Source organism: Salvelinus alpinus, chromosome 12 (assembly GCF_045679555.1).
Source record: "Salvelinus alpinus chromosome 12, SLU_Salpinus.1, whole genome shotgun sequence".
Taxonomy (NCBI): Eukaryota; Metazoa; Chordata; class Actinopteri; order Salmoniformes; family Salmonidae; genus Salvelinus; species Salvelinus alpinus.
In genome coordinates this window covers 3520209-3536027 of record NC_092097.1, presented here as the reverse complement: position 1 = coordinate 3536027, position 15819 = coordinate 3520209, and the positions used below count along the sequence as shown (strand labels likewise).

The window sequence follows — 15819 nt, the reverse complement described above, 5'->3', positions numbered from 1 at the left end:
AGGGAAATAGTTCGTTCTGGATCCAAACAAAGACGGTTCTGGACAAAGGACCCCTTGTACAACATTCTGATGGAAGATCAACAAAGATAAGGACCCAATTTGGGATGCTATTTCATATATCTGTCGAACTGTGCTATCGCTACCGATTACTTGGAATCAATGCTGTTGTGTGTTAGCTATTGCAGTAAGCTAATATAACGATATATTGTGTTTTCGCTGTAAAACACTTAAAAAATCGGAAATATTGGCTGTATTCACAAGATCTTTGTCTTTCATTTGCTATACACCATATATTTTTCTGAAATGTTTTATGATGAGTAATTAGGTAGTTGACGTTGGTGTCTGTATTTACTCTGGCTACTCCCGTGCTATTTCTGACTGTAGCTATGATGGTAGCAGTAATGTAAAACTGATTTATAGCTCAAATATGCACATTTTTCGAACAAAACATAGATTTATTGTGTAACATGTTATAGGACTGTCATCTGAGGAAGTTGTTTCTAGGTTTGTTTGGTTGGATCTTGGTTAGTTAGGTTGGTTTTGTGCATGCTACCTGTGCTGTGAAAAATGTCTGTCCTCTTTTGTATTTGGTGGTGAACTAACATAAATATACGTGGTGTTTTCGCTGTAAAACATTTTAAAAATCGGACACGTTGGCTGGATTCACAAGATGTTTATCTTTCAAATGCTGTATTGGACTTGTTAATGTGTGAAAGTTAAATATAAAAAAATAAAAAAAAGATTTTGAATTACGCGCCCTGCACTTGAGCTGGATGTTGTCATAAATGTACCGACCTCGGGCTTGCAGCCCTAACATTAAACAACACAATGTAACTCCAAGTCAATCACACTTCTGTGAAATCAAACTGTCCACTTAGGAAGCAACACTGATTGACAATAAATTTCACATGCTGTTGTGCAAATGGAATAGACAAAAGGTGGAAATTATAGGCAATTAGCAAGACACCCCCAATAAAGGAGTGGTTCTGCAGGTGGTGACCACAGACCACTTCTCAGTTCCTATGCTTCCTGGCTGATGTTTTGGTCACTTTTGAATGCTGGCGGTGCTTTCACTCTAGTGGTAGCATGAGACGGAGTCTACAACCCACACAAGTGGCTCAGGTAGTGCAGCTCATCCAGGATGGCACATCAATCCGAGCTGTGGCAAGAAGGTTTGCTGTGTCTGTCAGCGTAGTGTCCAGAGCATGGAGGCGCTACCAGGAGACAGGCCAGTACATCAGGAGACGTGGAGGAGGCCATAGGAGGGCAACAACCCAGCAGCAGGACCGCTACCTCCGCCTTTGTGCAAGGAGGAGCACTGCCAGAGCCCTGCACAATGACCTCCAGCAGGCCACAAATGTGCATGAAAAAAATATTTGGAAAAGGGTATTCATTAGCATCTTATCGCATAGATAAATTTTTATCATGTAATTCTCAACATATCCCTAAAAACAGCAAGTTAAAATGTTTCTCTTTGTTTACACTCTGTGTGAATGTTTGTTGGTCTTGTCGCCATGACGACAGGCTAGCTTGACTGGAGCTAACTTTAGCCAACGTTAGCTTCTATGCTTTTATAAATTAAACTATCAAAACGTCATAAAAAATAACAATTATATCATTACACTGCTTAACTTGGTGTTTTATATCCTATTCTTTATAACTCGCTCACCATGATGATAACGTTTAAAATAATTTGTTTAACTTTTCAGTTGGCTCTCATGCAACTGGCTCACAGGCTAGTGCGAGAGCCACTGTGGAGGGAGCGTGCGTGAAAAATCTAATCAAATCAAACATTATTTGTCACATGCGCCGAATACAACAAGTGTAGACCTTACCGTGAAATGCTTACTTACAAGCCCTTGACCAACAGTGCAGTTCAAGAAGAGTTAAAAAAAGATTGACCAAATCAACTAAAGTAGAAAAGAAAAAAAAACACAATAAAATAACAACAGCGAGACTATACACAGGGGGGTACTGATACCGAGTCAGTGTGCAGGGGTACCTTTAGTTGAGGTAATTTGTACATGTAGGTAGGGGTGAAGTGACTATGCATAGATAATAAACAGCGAGTAGCAGCAGTGTACAAAATAAATGGAGGGGTGGGGCGGGGGGTTGGTCAATGTAAATAGTCCGGTGGCCATTTGATTAATTGTTCAGCAGTGTTATGGCTTGGGGGTAGAAGCTGTTAAGGAGCCTTTTGGTCCTAGACTTGGCGCTCCGGTACCGCTTGCTGTGCGGTAGCAGAGAAAACAGTCTTTGACTTGGGTGACTTGAGTCTCTGACAATTTTATGGGCTTTCCTATGACACCGCCTATTATATAGGTCCTTGATGGCAGGAAGCTTGGCCCCAATGATGTACTGGGCCGTAAGCACTACCCTCTGTAGTGCCTTACGGTCAGATGCCGAGAAGTTGCCATACCAGGCGGTGATGCAACCGGTCAGGATGCTCTCGATGGTGCAACTGTAGCAACCACTAGAGCGAGCAGCTCCCTCTGTGGGCGGAAACAAGCAACACAGGGAACATGAGCACAAATGGTACTATTAATACAGAAAGTATTACTATTTCTGTATTAACAGAAACAATTTCCCCTTTTCTTTATGTTACAGACAAACTAGGACCAACAATAGTAGCCTGCCTCTGACTTTATCAGAAACATGTCCATACTGTTATATATATTAATCAATATAAAACCAACTGACCTCTTTTGACTTGGGGGGTTTATTTATTTAATGCATTATACTAGCATTGTACTATGGTAACGCACAATTAATAAAGATGGTACCATAATGATAATTTTAGGTAACATTTATCATAATTGTGCGTTACCATGGTAGAATGTCTAATGCAGGTTAAAACCAGGGTATTTCCATGATCCACAACTATACCATGGTATAAATGAGGCAATACCATGGTAATATTTAGGTGCATGGGAGTACCATCATACTTCAAGGCTAAAACCATGGTACATTTCCATGATTCATATCTATACCATAGTGTAAATGATGCAATAGCATGGTAATATTTAGGTACAATGGCAGTACCATCATACTTCAAGGCTAAAACCATGGTACATTTCCATGATTCAGACTATACCATGGTATAAATGTAAATATCATAGTAGTATCACGGTATGAATGAAAGTACCATAGTATTACCATGGTACATTTTTGTAAGGGAAGGCATGTACTGCAGAATGAGTATCTGGTTACCGTAGAGATGGCCTGATTCACTGACTAAACCTCTCATAAAAAGAGATTGCATTTATTTTGTGAGAGCAAAATAAAACTTCTACAATCAAGACAGCATAACCAAATTGATTCAGAAGTTAATAAACCACGTTTCTTGTAATAACTTTTTTTCTCAACTTGTTTTAGCTAGCTTTGTTGCCATTGATTGTGCATCTTCCATTGTTTAGCTAAGTAGCTGAATGAAGCAGTTAAGGGTTAGGGGACCCCATGGGCACCCTTAACTTTTTCACTTCATTTCAAAAGGGGGGATTCGCCTTAAAATGTTTTGTGCAACTGACTTAAAGTTAAAAAAGTATTATTTTTATGCAACCTGTTTTGTGCCCACATTTTTAGCATGTTATTTTGGCATTACTACATGTCACATGTCAGTTTGGAAACAATGTAAATAATATATATATCATTGAGTTAATAAAGCCGCATACAAACATGGTCTCTTTTTTTGTTTTCTTGAGTAAGGCAGGTCCAAAATGCAGGTGTTTCAGTGCTTTCTGTAGTAGTAGGGCAAGCCAGCAGAAAATATGGAGCGTTGCGCCGTGATTGGCTCAGTGTTCTGTCACTCATGGGGACACTGCGTCACCGCCAAGTCTAAGGGTAGACTTAGACAATTCTAGCCCCTTGGGTGCTGCCATAGAGTTACATTAGAAGTGCCCATCCAAGAAGGCTCAATGTCATTGCCCACAGATAAAATGACGTCAAATCACGTTATATGTACAGTTGCTTTGATTGGACTGATCATGTCAACATCATACTTTCAAAATCTTAGCTAGCAGTCATCATCATGAATCAAGTTAACAATCTACTGGCAAATCCTTTTTAATCCTTGTTTTATGAAGATAAATAATTAAGAGAAATTATAGATAAAATGGCTCATCGGCCAAATCTGGGATTAAGGGGCTCTTTTCCAAGTTTAAAATCATAAACATTCAACATTGGCCATGCTGTCAATGAAGCATGATTTGTGCTGTGCTCAAAACAACTTTTAACTCGGAACTGCAAAAACTTGACTTCAGTGAGTTCAAGACAACTGGGAAGTCGGGAATAAACGAGCTCCGACTGGGAAAATAAGTTTTGAACGGTCATCCAACTCGGAATTGTAAATCCGGCCTCTTTCTAGAGCTATGACCTGAAGATCAATGACGTCATCATGATTCGACCTTGTTTTTTTCAGAGTTCCCAGTTTTTTTGAAAGCACCATAAATCCAGAGAATGCCAGACTTTGATGACAGAATTTGCCCACGAAGGACCGCCGAGCCACCTTCCTGTTAAAGTGAGCACAGCACAACAAGGTGAGTCCAAAAATGTTTTGTATGCTGCTGCATAAATTATGTAATATGCCAGGGAGATATGTATACTGTAGCTAAGAAAGTAATACTAAGTGTATGTTGTGTAGTAAGATGTTAGTAGCCCATGTGCCACACCCTAATAATTTGGTCTATTTACCCCTCTTAATTTTGTCTACTGTTCTGACTTGGTGGTGCACATGTAGCCTATAACCTGTTTCAGAGAAATGTAATCATCACATATTGTTAGAGCTTTCATTGTCTGCTTATATGCCCTCTTTATTTATCCTATGGTTCTGACTTGGTGTACAGGGAGAACACTGTAAGAACGACCCATGTTATGAATTCTGTCGCTGTACATTTCAAAAGTGCTAAACAAATAGTTATATTGACCACGTCCATCCTAGCTCGCCCATTAATGTCTTAATCGAAATTACAGATAGCCTCTTATCCGCTTGTCATCCTTATGCCATAGTTTGTACATCTCAATTGTCATTAGAAACCACATTTGTTTAAGCAAGTCTGCCATATCAGCTATGCTTTTTTTTAAAGGTAGTAAATGAGGCTGGATGAACTGTTTCGCTGCCAGACAAGATTCCGCTGATAGCAAGGTGTAGCAGTGGTAAGATGTTGGGACAGCTTTATGTAGGCCCTAACAGTTTGTGGGCACCGTTTGTCGTTATAGTGCAATTCATGTATTGTTTAGTGTTGTGGCTTTGCTGGCATGCATCCCACTTAATATTTGTTGTTGTTGCCACACCAAGATTTGCAAGCTAAAATCGCTATTGCAACCGGGCCATGGTCTATAAGCTTTTGCTTCAAATCAAATCAAATTGTATTTGTCACATACGCCAAATACAACAGGTGTAGTAGACCTTACAGTGAAATTGCTTACATACAAGTCCTTAACCAACAATGCATTTTTTTTTAAATAAAAGTGTTGAGTAAAAAAAATAGATAAGTAAAACATTTAAAATAAAAGTAACAAATCAGTAATCCATTTGTAATGCAGATGTGTACTGGCAGATCAGTGATCTTTTTTCTGAAAGAGGAATACTGTAAAGGGATCATTAACATAGGCAACAACAAAAAACTATGAACATGTGAAACATTTGACTCTTTCATTCTCATTACGTCATTGACCCACGCCCTGGTGACGTGCTGACATCACGAGGCCTGGTTGGAAAAAGGAAGAAGAAATAACAACAGCAGCTCTGCTGGGCGAGTGACAGCGAGAGAGAAGATACGAGACTAGTCGAGTCCTGTTAATTGCTATAGAATTTGTAGTATCAGTTGCTGTTGTTATTCAGCGCAAATATGTCTTTGTTGGGGAAGTTATTTGGCGCTGGAGGTAAAGGTGGGAAATCGGCTAGCCCTCAGGAGGCGATCCAGCGACTTCGAGACACTGAGGAAATGTTGACGAAGAAACAGGAATTTTTGGAGAAAAAGATTGACCAGGAACTCATCACTGCGAAGAAGAATGGCACAAAAAATAAAAGAGGTGAGAAATACGGTTTTATCATGTCATGTTCAACTACTATCTTAAACCCGGACCCTCCCGACTAGTTCAAATGAACGTTGTATTTGCACAGAGCTTCCTATACTATGGTAATTTCAACCGGGAAACTCGGAGCTGGTGTTTCTAAAACGAGTTTCCAAGACGGAAATGTCCTAGTTTCGACTAGCACGTGAACGCGGTATGATTAGCTAACTGGCTAGTTTTTTATCCAACAACTTTACAGGAAGAACGAAGTACCACAGCCACAAAGTAAATAGGCAATATCGTACAAATGTAATGGATTTAGCTAACTTCAAGCAAATACAGTATAGTGGGGGTAGGTAACCCTAGTCCAAGAGTTCCACAGGCACTTCATGTTTTTGATTTAACCAAGCTGGAAGTTTTTTATTGAACCTTTATTTAACTAGGGTAGTCAGTTAAGAACAAATTCTTATTTTACAATGACGGCCTAACCCGGACGACAATGGGCCAATTGTGCACCGCCCTATGGGACTCCAGATCACGGCCGGTTGTGGTACAGCCTGGGATCGAATCAGGGTCTGTAGTGATGCCTCTAGCACTGACATGCAGTGCCTTAGACCGACCGCTGCGCCACTTGGGACCAGGAATGTTGATTTTTTTAATCGATCGCTGAACTGATCAATTAGCTCAGTGGCGCCTAGTCGGACCAAATCCTGCAGTACCTGGGACGCTCCAGCAACTGTGTTGCCAACCCCTGCAATACAGTATCAAGATATGCAGAAACTGCTTCTCCAATAGAAATGGTCGTCACTAGATACCACAGCCACAAAGTCAGAAGGCCTGCCTACTCAACCAATCTGTTCAAGGAGTATGATGACGTTTATTTCGGCTTGCGGTTCGCGTTAAACGACCAATCAGATGAGGCAGTGTGATGACGTGGGTGCAGGGGAAGAGGAGAGACATTTTATCTAGTGATCATCAATGATTTGGTTATTAGGTATAATTAAACTAACCGTTCCAAATGCAAAGTGGTAATCGGATGCCTTATTCAAACTCAGCTTGCAATCTTATGATGTTTGCCCTCACTCCTAGTTACTTGTCTTAACCCAAAATATGTTTAGGCCTACTCAAATAGCTGCATTGTTTTTTTAAATGGCATGTAGACAAACAAATTGACATCTTGATTTTTATTTTCAAAATCCACAAGTAATCCACATGTAAAACGAAGGTTACGTATGTAACCACGGTTACGTGAGCTTTATGGATCACTCCAATATATTGGAGGAGGGATACATCCGGCGGAGGGATACATCCGAGGTGAGGATTTACAGATTTACTCCTGTGTACACCTGTGTCACGGCTGGGGTCCGCCCCTATATATAGACCCCATGGCCGCGACACACATTCTCTACATAATTTTTGGACTGCTGTTGCCTACCAGAAAACACTGGTTTGTTTAAAACTTGTACTTAATGCGGTCAAGACTATATACATGTTGTTTTCTAATTCTCCCAAACATTTTTCAGATGGACTACATATTTATTCATTGGATCGTTCTCACATCGATCGGGTCCCCACCGATAAATATCTGGGCATTTGTATGGACTAATATTACTTTTTTTAACATATGGATGAGCTAGTTAAAAAGCTAAGATTTAAAGTGGACTTTAAAACTTTTTTATTTATTTTTCTCTTGCTTCTCTCTAAATAGCGGGAAGCAGATTGCACAGTCAACTTTCCTGCCAGTTCTTGACTATGGTGACGCCATTTACCAGATTGCAGCAGCCACTACTCTTAAACCTTTGAATGCCTTCTACCATAGCGCCATTTGTTTTATCACAGGTGACAGTTTAAATACTCACCACTGCATCCTGTATCAAAAGGTTGGCTGGTTCTCATTGAAGTCCCGTAGATCACTTAATTATTCCCTTTTTGTTTACAAGGCTCTACTTCACGAGCTTCAAACGTATCTAACTTCGTTGTTAAAGTATAAAAACATGAGATGCTAAACACATTCACCGGGTTGGTTAACTCTTGAGGTTCCTCAGGTCTCCACTGAACTAGGTAAATCCGCTTTTAGTTTTAATGCACCTCATTGCTGGAACCAACTAGAAAATACAATTGGATGTTCTGGTGCCGTTTGGGCAATTAAAAGTATTGATTTGGGACCTTTGTACTGAGGAATGTAACGTTTTTTCTTGAATATTTGTGTTGTGCTGTATTTTAGTTTGTTTTACGTTGTATCTGATTTAAGATTTTGTCTTTTGAATTGTATATGCAGGGCTCCCTTGTGAAAGAGACCCTGGTCTCAATGGTGACTCCCGGTTTAAATTAAAGGTAAAATAAATAAAGCTGTGTAGTAATTTAAAGCTGCAATATGTCACTTTTTGGCAGCCTGACCGAATTCACATAGACATTTTAGTTATAGATCTGTTTTGTATTTGTATCTTTTACTTTCGGTTTTGTACACCAGCTTCAAACAGCTGAAAATACAATATTTTTGGTTATTGAAAATATATTTCACAGTGGTTTTAGATGGTACAATCGTTCTCTACACTCAGCTTGATTGTTTTGTCACATAAACTGAAATTAGGCGAACTATTAGAATTTTAGCAACCAGGAAATAGTCGAGCGATTTCTGCATAGTGCATCTTTAACTTTTTTTTGTTTTTAGAAAATTGTTTCTCGCTGAAATGCAAGAGATGTTCCTAAAACTGTATAGCAAGTGATGCGTTTGAACGTTTAGAATGAGCGATTTGGGCTCTTAACAAAACTCCCCCAGCCAGAATATACTATCCTCAATAGGCGCTATTTAGCAATTGCACTTGCGCTAGTTAGAAACTTCCTTCAAACCGCATGCAGTGACATAAAAATGTATCCGACTCTGGGGAAGTAGTAAACGGGCCTCATTACCAAAATCCCGAAGTATCGCTTCAAAACCAGGAAAGCAGATAATGTGGGCGACGTTTATTATAGCCCTGCAGTCCACCTTTTTGGTATTTTTTTTAACCAGTTTCCGTCTCTGTACAAAAGCATGTTCTTAAAGCTGTGGAAGATGGCAAAATATTTAATAATAACTGATTGGACTTACATGGCACATTTTCTAGACACTCAAGGCATTTAACAGTGTATGGGGAAACTTCCATTGTTAGTACTGCAACATTATTCAAATTAAATGAATGTTGTAAAAGTGTATATTATAAATTACAGTGATCTGTCTTTGAACTTACTGCCTCCTTGTTCATTTCAGCAGAATATTTATCTTTGGCTTTTGTTTGTCGGGTGTCTTTCTCATGGTGGCAAAATACGTATTTGTGCCCACAACTTGAAAGAAAACACCATTGAATGGGATACTTTTAAACTCAGTTGGGAGAGTTTCTTCCTGCCAACGGCTGTGCATCTGTTGAATGTCAAGAATATTATATATTTCTATTTGAAATGACTACTCAACCTTTAGCCCAAAACCTTTGTGCTTTCTTAATGTTATGAACTTTAGTGACTTTGCCAATTCTTGTTTCTGAATTTATTTAGTTATTTGGTCATCAAACTTGAACCTGAGATAACCCAAGGCGGCATACGCATCATCACACACCGTCATCTGATTGGTCAGGTAGGCGGGCCTTCTGAGCCGGTCTACCATCACACTCCAGAGGTGTGGACTCAAGTCACATGACTTGGACTCTATTCTGACTCGAGTCACATGATGATTTGAGACTCGACTTGATAGAGAAGAGACTTGACTTGGAGCCTCCGGACTTTGACTTGAGACTAATGACTTGAAATGATCTGGCCCTGTTTTGTAACATTTTGTGGCGAAGAGTCCGTGGATTACTCTCCATGCAGCCAGAGACGGTAGCCGCAACATCGCTCTTACAAAAAAAAAAATAAATGTGCAACAGATTGGCTAGTGAAACGCACACTCTGCTCTCTGATAGGACCAGTATAGTGTCAATCAACACAGTTCGGGTGAGCTAGAAAACAGATTGATGTGTTTTTTTCTTTTGGTGCAGCTATAGGATTGGGGGCAGCGCAAAAGTCAAATTGTAGGGAGATAGGATTGCCATAATAAATAAATATGCAGCTCCAAAAATTGTTTGGTGATATTAAGAATATTAATTGTTTACTTTGCACCAGCAATGGGGCATCAAGCAACGCATTACTAGCATAGGCCTACTGATCTTTTAGTATCTCAGAATTGCTTGAAATGTATCATTTCCTTATGAAGTTTGCATTTGGAATTTGTTGTTAAAATGAATTATTACTGTGGCGAAGACGCACCATAGGCACGCCTCCCTGCTTGCACTCTCCAAACTCCCGCCAGTGGAGAGTGCTTTGTTCTCTTGTTGAAATGCTTGCTGTTGCTTTCTTTCACACATTTAAATGCAAATTGTGGCAAATCTACACTGTGACTGTACAACACATGTTCTTCCCATGATATAAACTGACCAGGTGAAGCTATGATCCCTTACTGATGTCACCTGTTAAATCCACTTCAATCAGTGTAGATGAAGAGGAGGAGACAGGTTAAAGAAGGATTTTTAAGCCTTGAGACAATTGAGACACTCAGGTTGAATGGGCAAGACAAAATATTGAAGTGTTTTAGGTTTTGACAAACAGAGGGGAAAACTAACGGACAACTAGTCAAAGCTCAAACCAAGTTTATTTACCCACTGGGTCAAACAGCTGAAAAGACATAGACATGTTTCCACCAGTACAAGTATTTATACCCTCCTATTAGATGAGTCTCCTCCTTGTACATCTCTGTTGCTAGGCAGAAACGTAGGTGGTGTGTGTGTGTGTGTGTGTAATAGAACTGTTCCTTGTCACTTCATCTGATATGACCTCGGCCCACATTCCTTACTCCTCCCTAATCCACGGCTATCAAACCTTATCAGTGACTGAAACCAGACTGTTACCCTTTGGCCCTCTCCATAGGATCCATGAGATTTGACAATAACATTATACATGTAAAGTAGTTCAAGTATAGTAACATGAATAAGTATATATTTCAAGCTAGAATCCAACAAGTGCCTTTGAACAGGGTATGGTAGTAGGTGCCAGGCGCACCGGTTTGAGTGTGTCAAGAACTGCAACGCTGCTGGGTTTTTCACGCTCAACAGTTTCCCGTTTGTATCAAGACTGGTCCACCTCCCAAAGGACATACAGCCAACTTGACACAACTGTGGAACGCATTGGAGTCAACATGGGCCAGCATCCCTATGGAACACGACGAATTGAGGCTGTTCTGTGGGCAAAAAGGGGTGCAACTCAATATTAGTAAGCTGATCCTAATGTTTTGTACACTCAGTGTATATTCCATCTAATCCTACAATAATTGCTAGCGTTTCATCATTCCCTCTCCGTAACCTCGTACCCCTGCACATCTAATCGGTACTGGTACCCCATGTATATAGCCAAGTTATCATTTCTCATTGTGTATTTATTGCGCACGAGATGCAAGCCCTGTGGTCAGCATGTTAGACATTTCTGTTTCATGTTTGATGCAATACATTGTCATTTAGCCTAGCATTTCTTACCCTCTGAGTGGGCACAATGTTTATTGTGCACATGAACGTTCGCAAGACTCATGAGGTAGAAGTTTTGTTCATTTAATTTAATGTATGGTCTCCTTTGTTCATACTTTCCGGGTTATATCGGAGTGCTGTGTCTGTGTCCTATGTCTCTGTCATTCTGGTTGTGTGTAATATGAGCGTGCAAGCCTCAGTGCGCATAGAAATAGGCTGCGGCCTTGGAGTCAGTACCTTGAATAAGAGAGAACGATTGTTCCATGTATTAATGTTGATGTAATTAATAATCACTAAGTCTGATTAAGACAAATGTACCAATGTATATGGAAATTTCCTTTTACATTGTAGAATCAGTGTATTAGTTGTGATTGGGTAATTGTATGGTCCTGGCAGAGGCTAATTGTATGGTCCTGGCAGAGGCTAAGTGCTTATGTCCCTGTTTGACAGATTCAATTTGGTTTCTCAAGGGGACACTGTGCAGTCTTGCCCTCTACCTGTGTCTGTTCAAATAGGATAGGTTAAGCCTAATACAGAGGCTATTTATTTTGAGATATTGCACGTGTATATTTGGAAAATCAACTTTCATCATTGGATTACCAAGACAAGTAAGTAAATCTACACCATGAGCATGTCAACCTGCGTTGCCTTCTGCTGATTTCATGCAGAATGCAGATCCCTATTTTACAATCACAGAATCAAAATGTGTTGAGGACAAAATAACAAAAAGGTCTGTCTGGTAGCCTCAAAAAATATTTGTTGTTGAACAAGTCATTGATTTTTTTTAACTTTTTTTTTTACTTGACTTCAGACTTGACTTGAAAAAACTTGTGACTCGACTTCCTCTTAAGAATGCATGATTTACTTGACTCAAGGCTCGACCTGTCCTACTTGGGACTCGACTTGAGACTCGGACCATGTGACTTGAGACTTGCTTGTGACTTGAATAATAGTGACTTGGTCTCACCTCTGCCTAAAGGTATTATGTACTAGGGTTGGGCAATGTCAACCTTTGTCCTATCGTGATTATGCTACAATTGGACGTATAATCATGACGGAAGATAATGTTGTTGAAAGCCTGTGCAGAGGCTTTGTTGAGGCAAGTCTTCCTTTCTGGTGGGAACGGCTTCAGTATGGAACAGGTGTGTCTGTGTAGTGTGCACATAAAGGAAAGTGAGGGAGAGGCATGCTGCAGTGTGGGAGGGTGCTGCAGCGGGGAAAGGTGCTGCAGCAGGGGAGGGAACAGTGGCAGAAAAAGTACCCAATTGTCATACTTGAGTAAAAGTAAAGATACCTTAATAGAAAATGACTCAAGTGAAAGTTACCCAGTAAAATACTACTTGAGTAAAAGTCTAAAAGTATTTGGTTTTACATATACTTAAGTATCAAAAGTATCAATATTTTCAAATTCCTTATATTAAGCAAATCAGACCGCACCATTTTTTTATTTTATTTTTTATTTATGGATAGCCAGGGCACGCTCCAAAACTAAGACATAATTTACAAGCGAAGCATTTGTGTTTAGTGAGTCTGCCAGATCAGAGGCAGTAGAGATGACCAGGGATGTTCTCTTGATGTGTGTGAATTGTACCATTTTCCTGTCCTGCTAAGCATTTAAAAATGTAACTACTACTTCTGGGTGTCAAGAAAAATGTATGGATTAAAAAGTGCATTGTTTTCATTAGGAATGTAGTGATGTAAAAGTTGTCCAAAATATAAATAGTAAAGTACAGATTACCCCAAAAAACTACTTAAGTAGTACTTTCAATTATTTTTACTTAAGTAATTTACACCACTTGGATGGAGCTGTGTGTGTGTGTGTGATAGATATGCAGTAGCCAACTAAGCCATGCCAATTTAATGTTATGTATCATACCATTTGACAATGCCTGTCCTGACCACATCAAATCCGAGTAACCTAGAGAAGCTAGCTGAGCTAACGTAGCTAGCCATCTAGCTAGCGAGCAAATGTTTTATTCCTGAATTTTAATCCCATTTTGCATTGAGCTCTGACTTCACTTTCTACACATGGAACTCATTTTGACAGTAGTGCCTCTCTGATTGGCTGACAAAAACAACAAGCTACACGTGAAGGCTACCGGTCTTCCGACATTAGAGAGAGAAACAATCTATAGTACCAGTCCAAAAGTTTGGACAAACCTTTTCATTCAAGGCTTTTTCTTTATTTTAACTTTTTTCTACATTGTTGAATAATAGTGAAGACATCAAAACTATGAAATAACACATGGAATCATGTAGTAACCAAAAAAGTGTTAAACAAATCAAAATATAGTTTAGATTCTTCAATGTAGCCACCCTTTGCCTTGATAACCGCTTTGCACACTCTTGGCATTCTCTCAACCAGCTTCATGAAGTAGTCACCTGGAATGCATTTCAATGAACAAGTATGCCTTGTTTTAAAGTTCATTTGTGGAATTTATTTCCTTAATGCGTTTGAGCCAATCAGTTGTGTTGTGACAAGGTAGGGGTGATTATACAGAAGATAGCCCTATTTAGTAAAAGACCGAGTCCATATTATGGCAAGAACAGCTCAAATAAGCAAAGAGAAACGACAGTCCATCATTACTTTAAGAAATGTCAATCAATTTCAAGAACTTTGAGAGTTTCTTCAAGTGCAGTTGCAAAAACCATCAAGCGCTATGATGAAACTGGCTCTCGTGAGGACCGCCACAGGAAAGGAAGACCCAGAGTTACCTCTGTTTCAGAGGATAATTTCATTAGTTACCAGCTTCAGATTGCAGCCCAAATAAATGCTTCACAGAGTTCAAGGAACACACACATCTCAACATACACTATTCAGTGGAAACTGCGTGAATCAGGCCTTCATGGTCGAATTGCTCCATTGAAACCACTACTAAAGGACACCAATAATAAGAAGAGACTTGCTTGGGCCAAGGAACACGACCAATGGACATTAGACCGGTGGAAATCTGTACATTGGCGGTTCCCACCGTGTATGGAGGAGGAGGTGTGGGTGTGCTTTATTGGTGACAATGTGATTTATTTAGAATTCAAGGCACACTTAACCAGCATGTTTACCACAGCGTTCTGCAACGATATGCCATCCCATCTGGTTTTGGTTTAGTGGGACTCATTTGTTTTTCAACAGGACAATGACCCAAAACAGGCTGTGTAAGGGCTATTTGACCAAGAAGGAGAGTGATGGAGTGATGGAGTGCTGTATCAGATGACCTGGCCTCCACAATCACCCGACCTCAACCCATTTGAGATGGTTTTGGATGAATTGGACCGCAGAGTGAAGAAAAAGCAGCCAACAAGTGCTCAGCATATGTGGGAACTCCTTCAAGACTGTTGGAAAAACATTCCAGGTGACTACCTCGTGAAGCTGGTTGAGAGAATGCCAAGTGTGCAAAGCTGTCATCAAGGCAAAGGGTGGCACTGTGAAGAATCTCAAATATTAAATATATTTCGATTTTTTTTAAACACTAATTGTTTTACTACATGATTCCATATGTGTTATTTCCTAGTTTTGATGTCTTCATTATTATTGTACAATGTAGAAAATAGTAACGAATAAAGAAACTCTTGAATGTCTAAACTTGTTGAGTTTTTAGTCAGCTATTTGAACCATGTCTGAAATGAGTTCTAGGGAGGTTCAAGGTAAGATGTGATCCAGAAATCTACAAGCTACGCAGTTAAAGCATCTTATCACATCTAAGATACTTCAGATAATGTCTCATCTCAATTAAATACCTATTGTAAGCCTATACAAGGTCTCCCAGTGAATACAGAGTTAAACGAATCAAATGAACCGCGTTATATTTTGTATTTCCTCTCGCAGAGCTATAGGCTTATGCTGCTCCATTAGTATTCCCACCCCACACATCCTCTCACAGTTGTCTGTCCTTCCTCTCCTCTTGCATCCAGCTGCTCTGCAGGCATTAAAGCGGAAGAAGCGGTACGAGAAGCAGCTGGGCCAGATCGATGGCACGCTGTCCACCATCGAGTTCCAGAGGGAGGCGCTAGAGAACGCCAACACCAACACCGAAGTGCTGAAGAACATGGGCTTTGCTGCCAAGGCCATGAAGGCGGCCCATGAAAACATGTAAGGGCCACCGCCACTTCTGTTTCACAAATGCTGCATGAAAGACACACACACACACACACACCAAGAATGCAACAGAGTGCCTCTGTTGACCCAGGCCCACATTGTTCTACTTCATATTTGTCTAGTAAAAAGCACGAGGTGATGCACCCACAAATGTTTGTAGAGGTGTTGACTAACGGAGAGTAAACTGTATGA

At 40.0% G+C, this 15819-nt stretch overlaps 1 protein-coding gene across 1 annotated transcript in view; it reads left to right on the top strand.

The window, feature by feature from the left end:
- Positions 1 to 5657: 5657 nt before the first annotated feature.
- LOC139535383 (charged multivesicular body protein 4b) overlaps positions 5658 to 15819 on the top strand; it is a 19522-nt gene continuing 9360 nt past the window's right edge. Inside the window, exons 1-2 of the mRNA XM_071334738.1 lie at positions 5658 to 6030; positions 15444 to 15621. Of these exons, the coding sequence (XP_071190839.1) occupies positions 5847 to 6030; positions 15444 to 15621 (362 nt within the window). The 5' untranslated portion in view covers positions 5658 to 5846. The remainder of the gene's footprint in view (positions 6031 to 15443; positions 15622 to 15819) is intronic.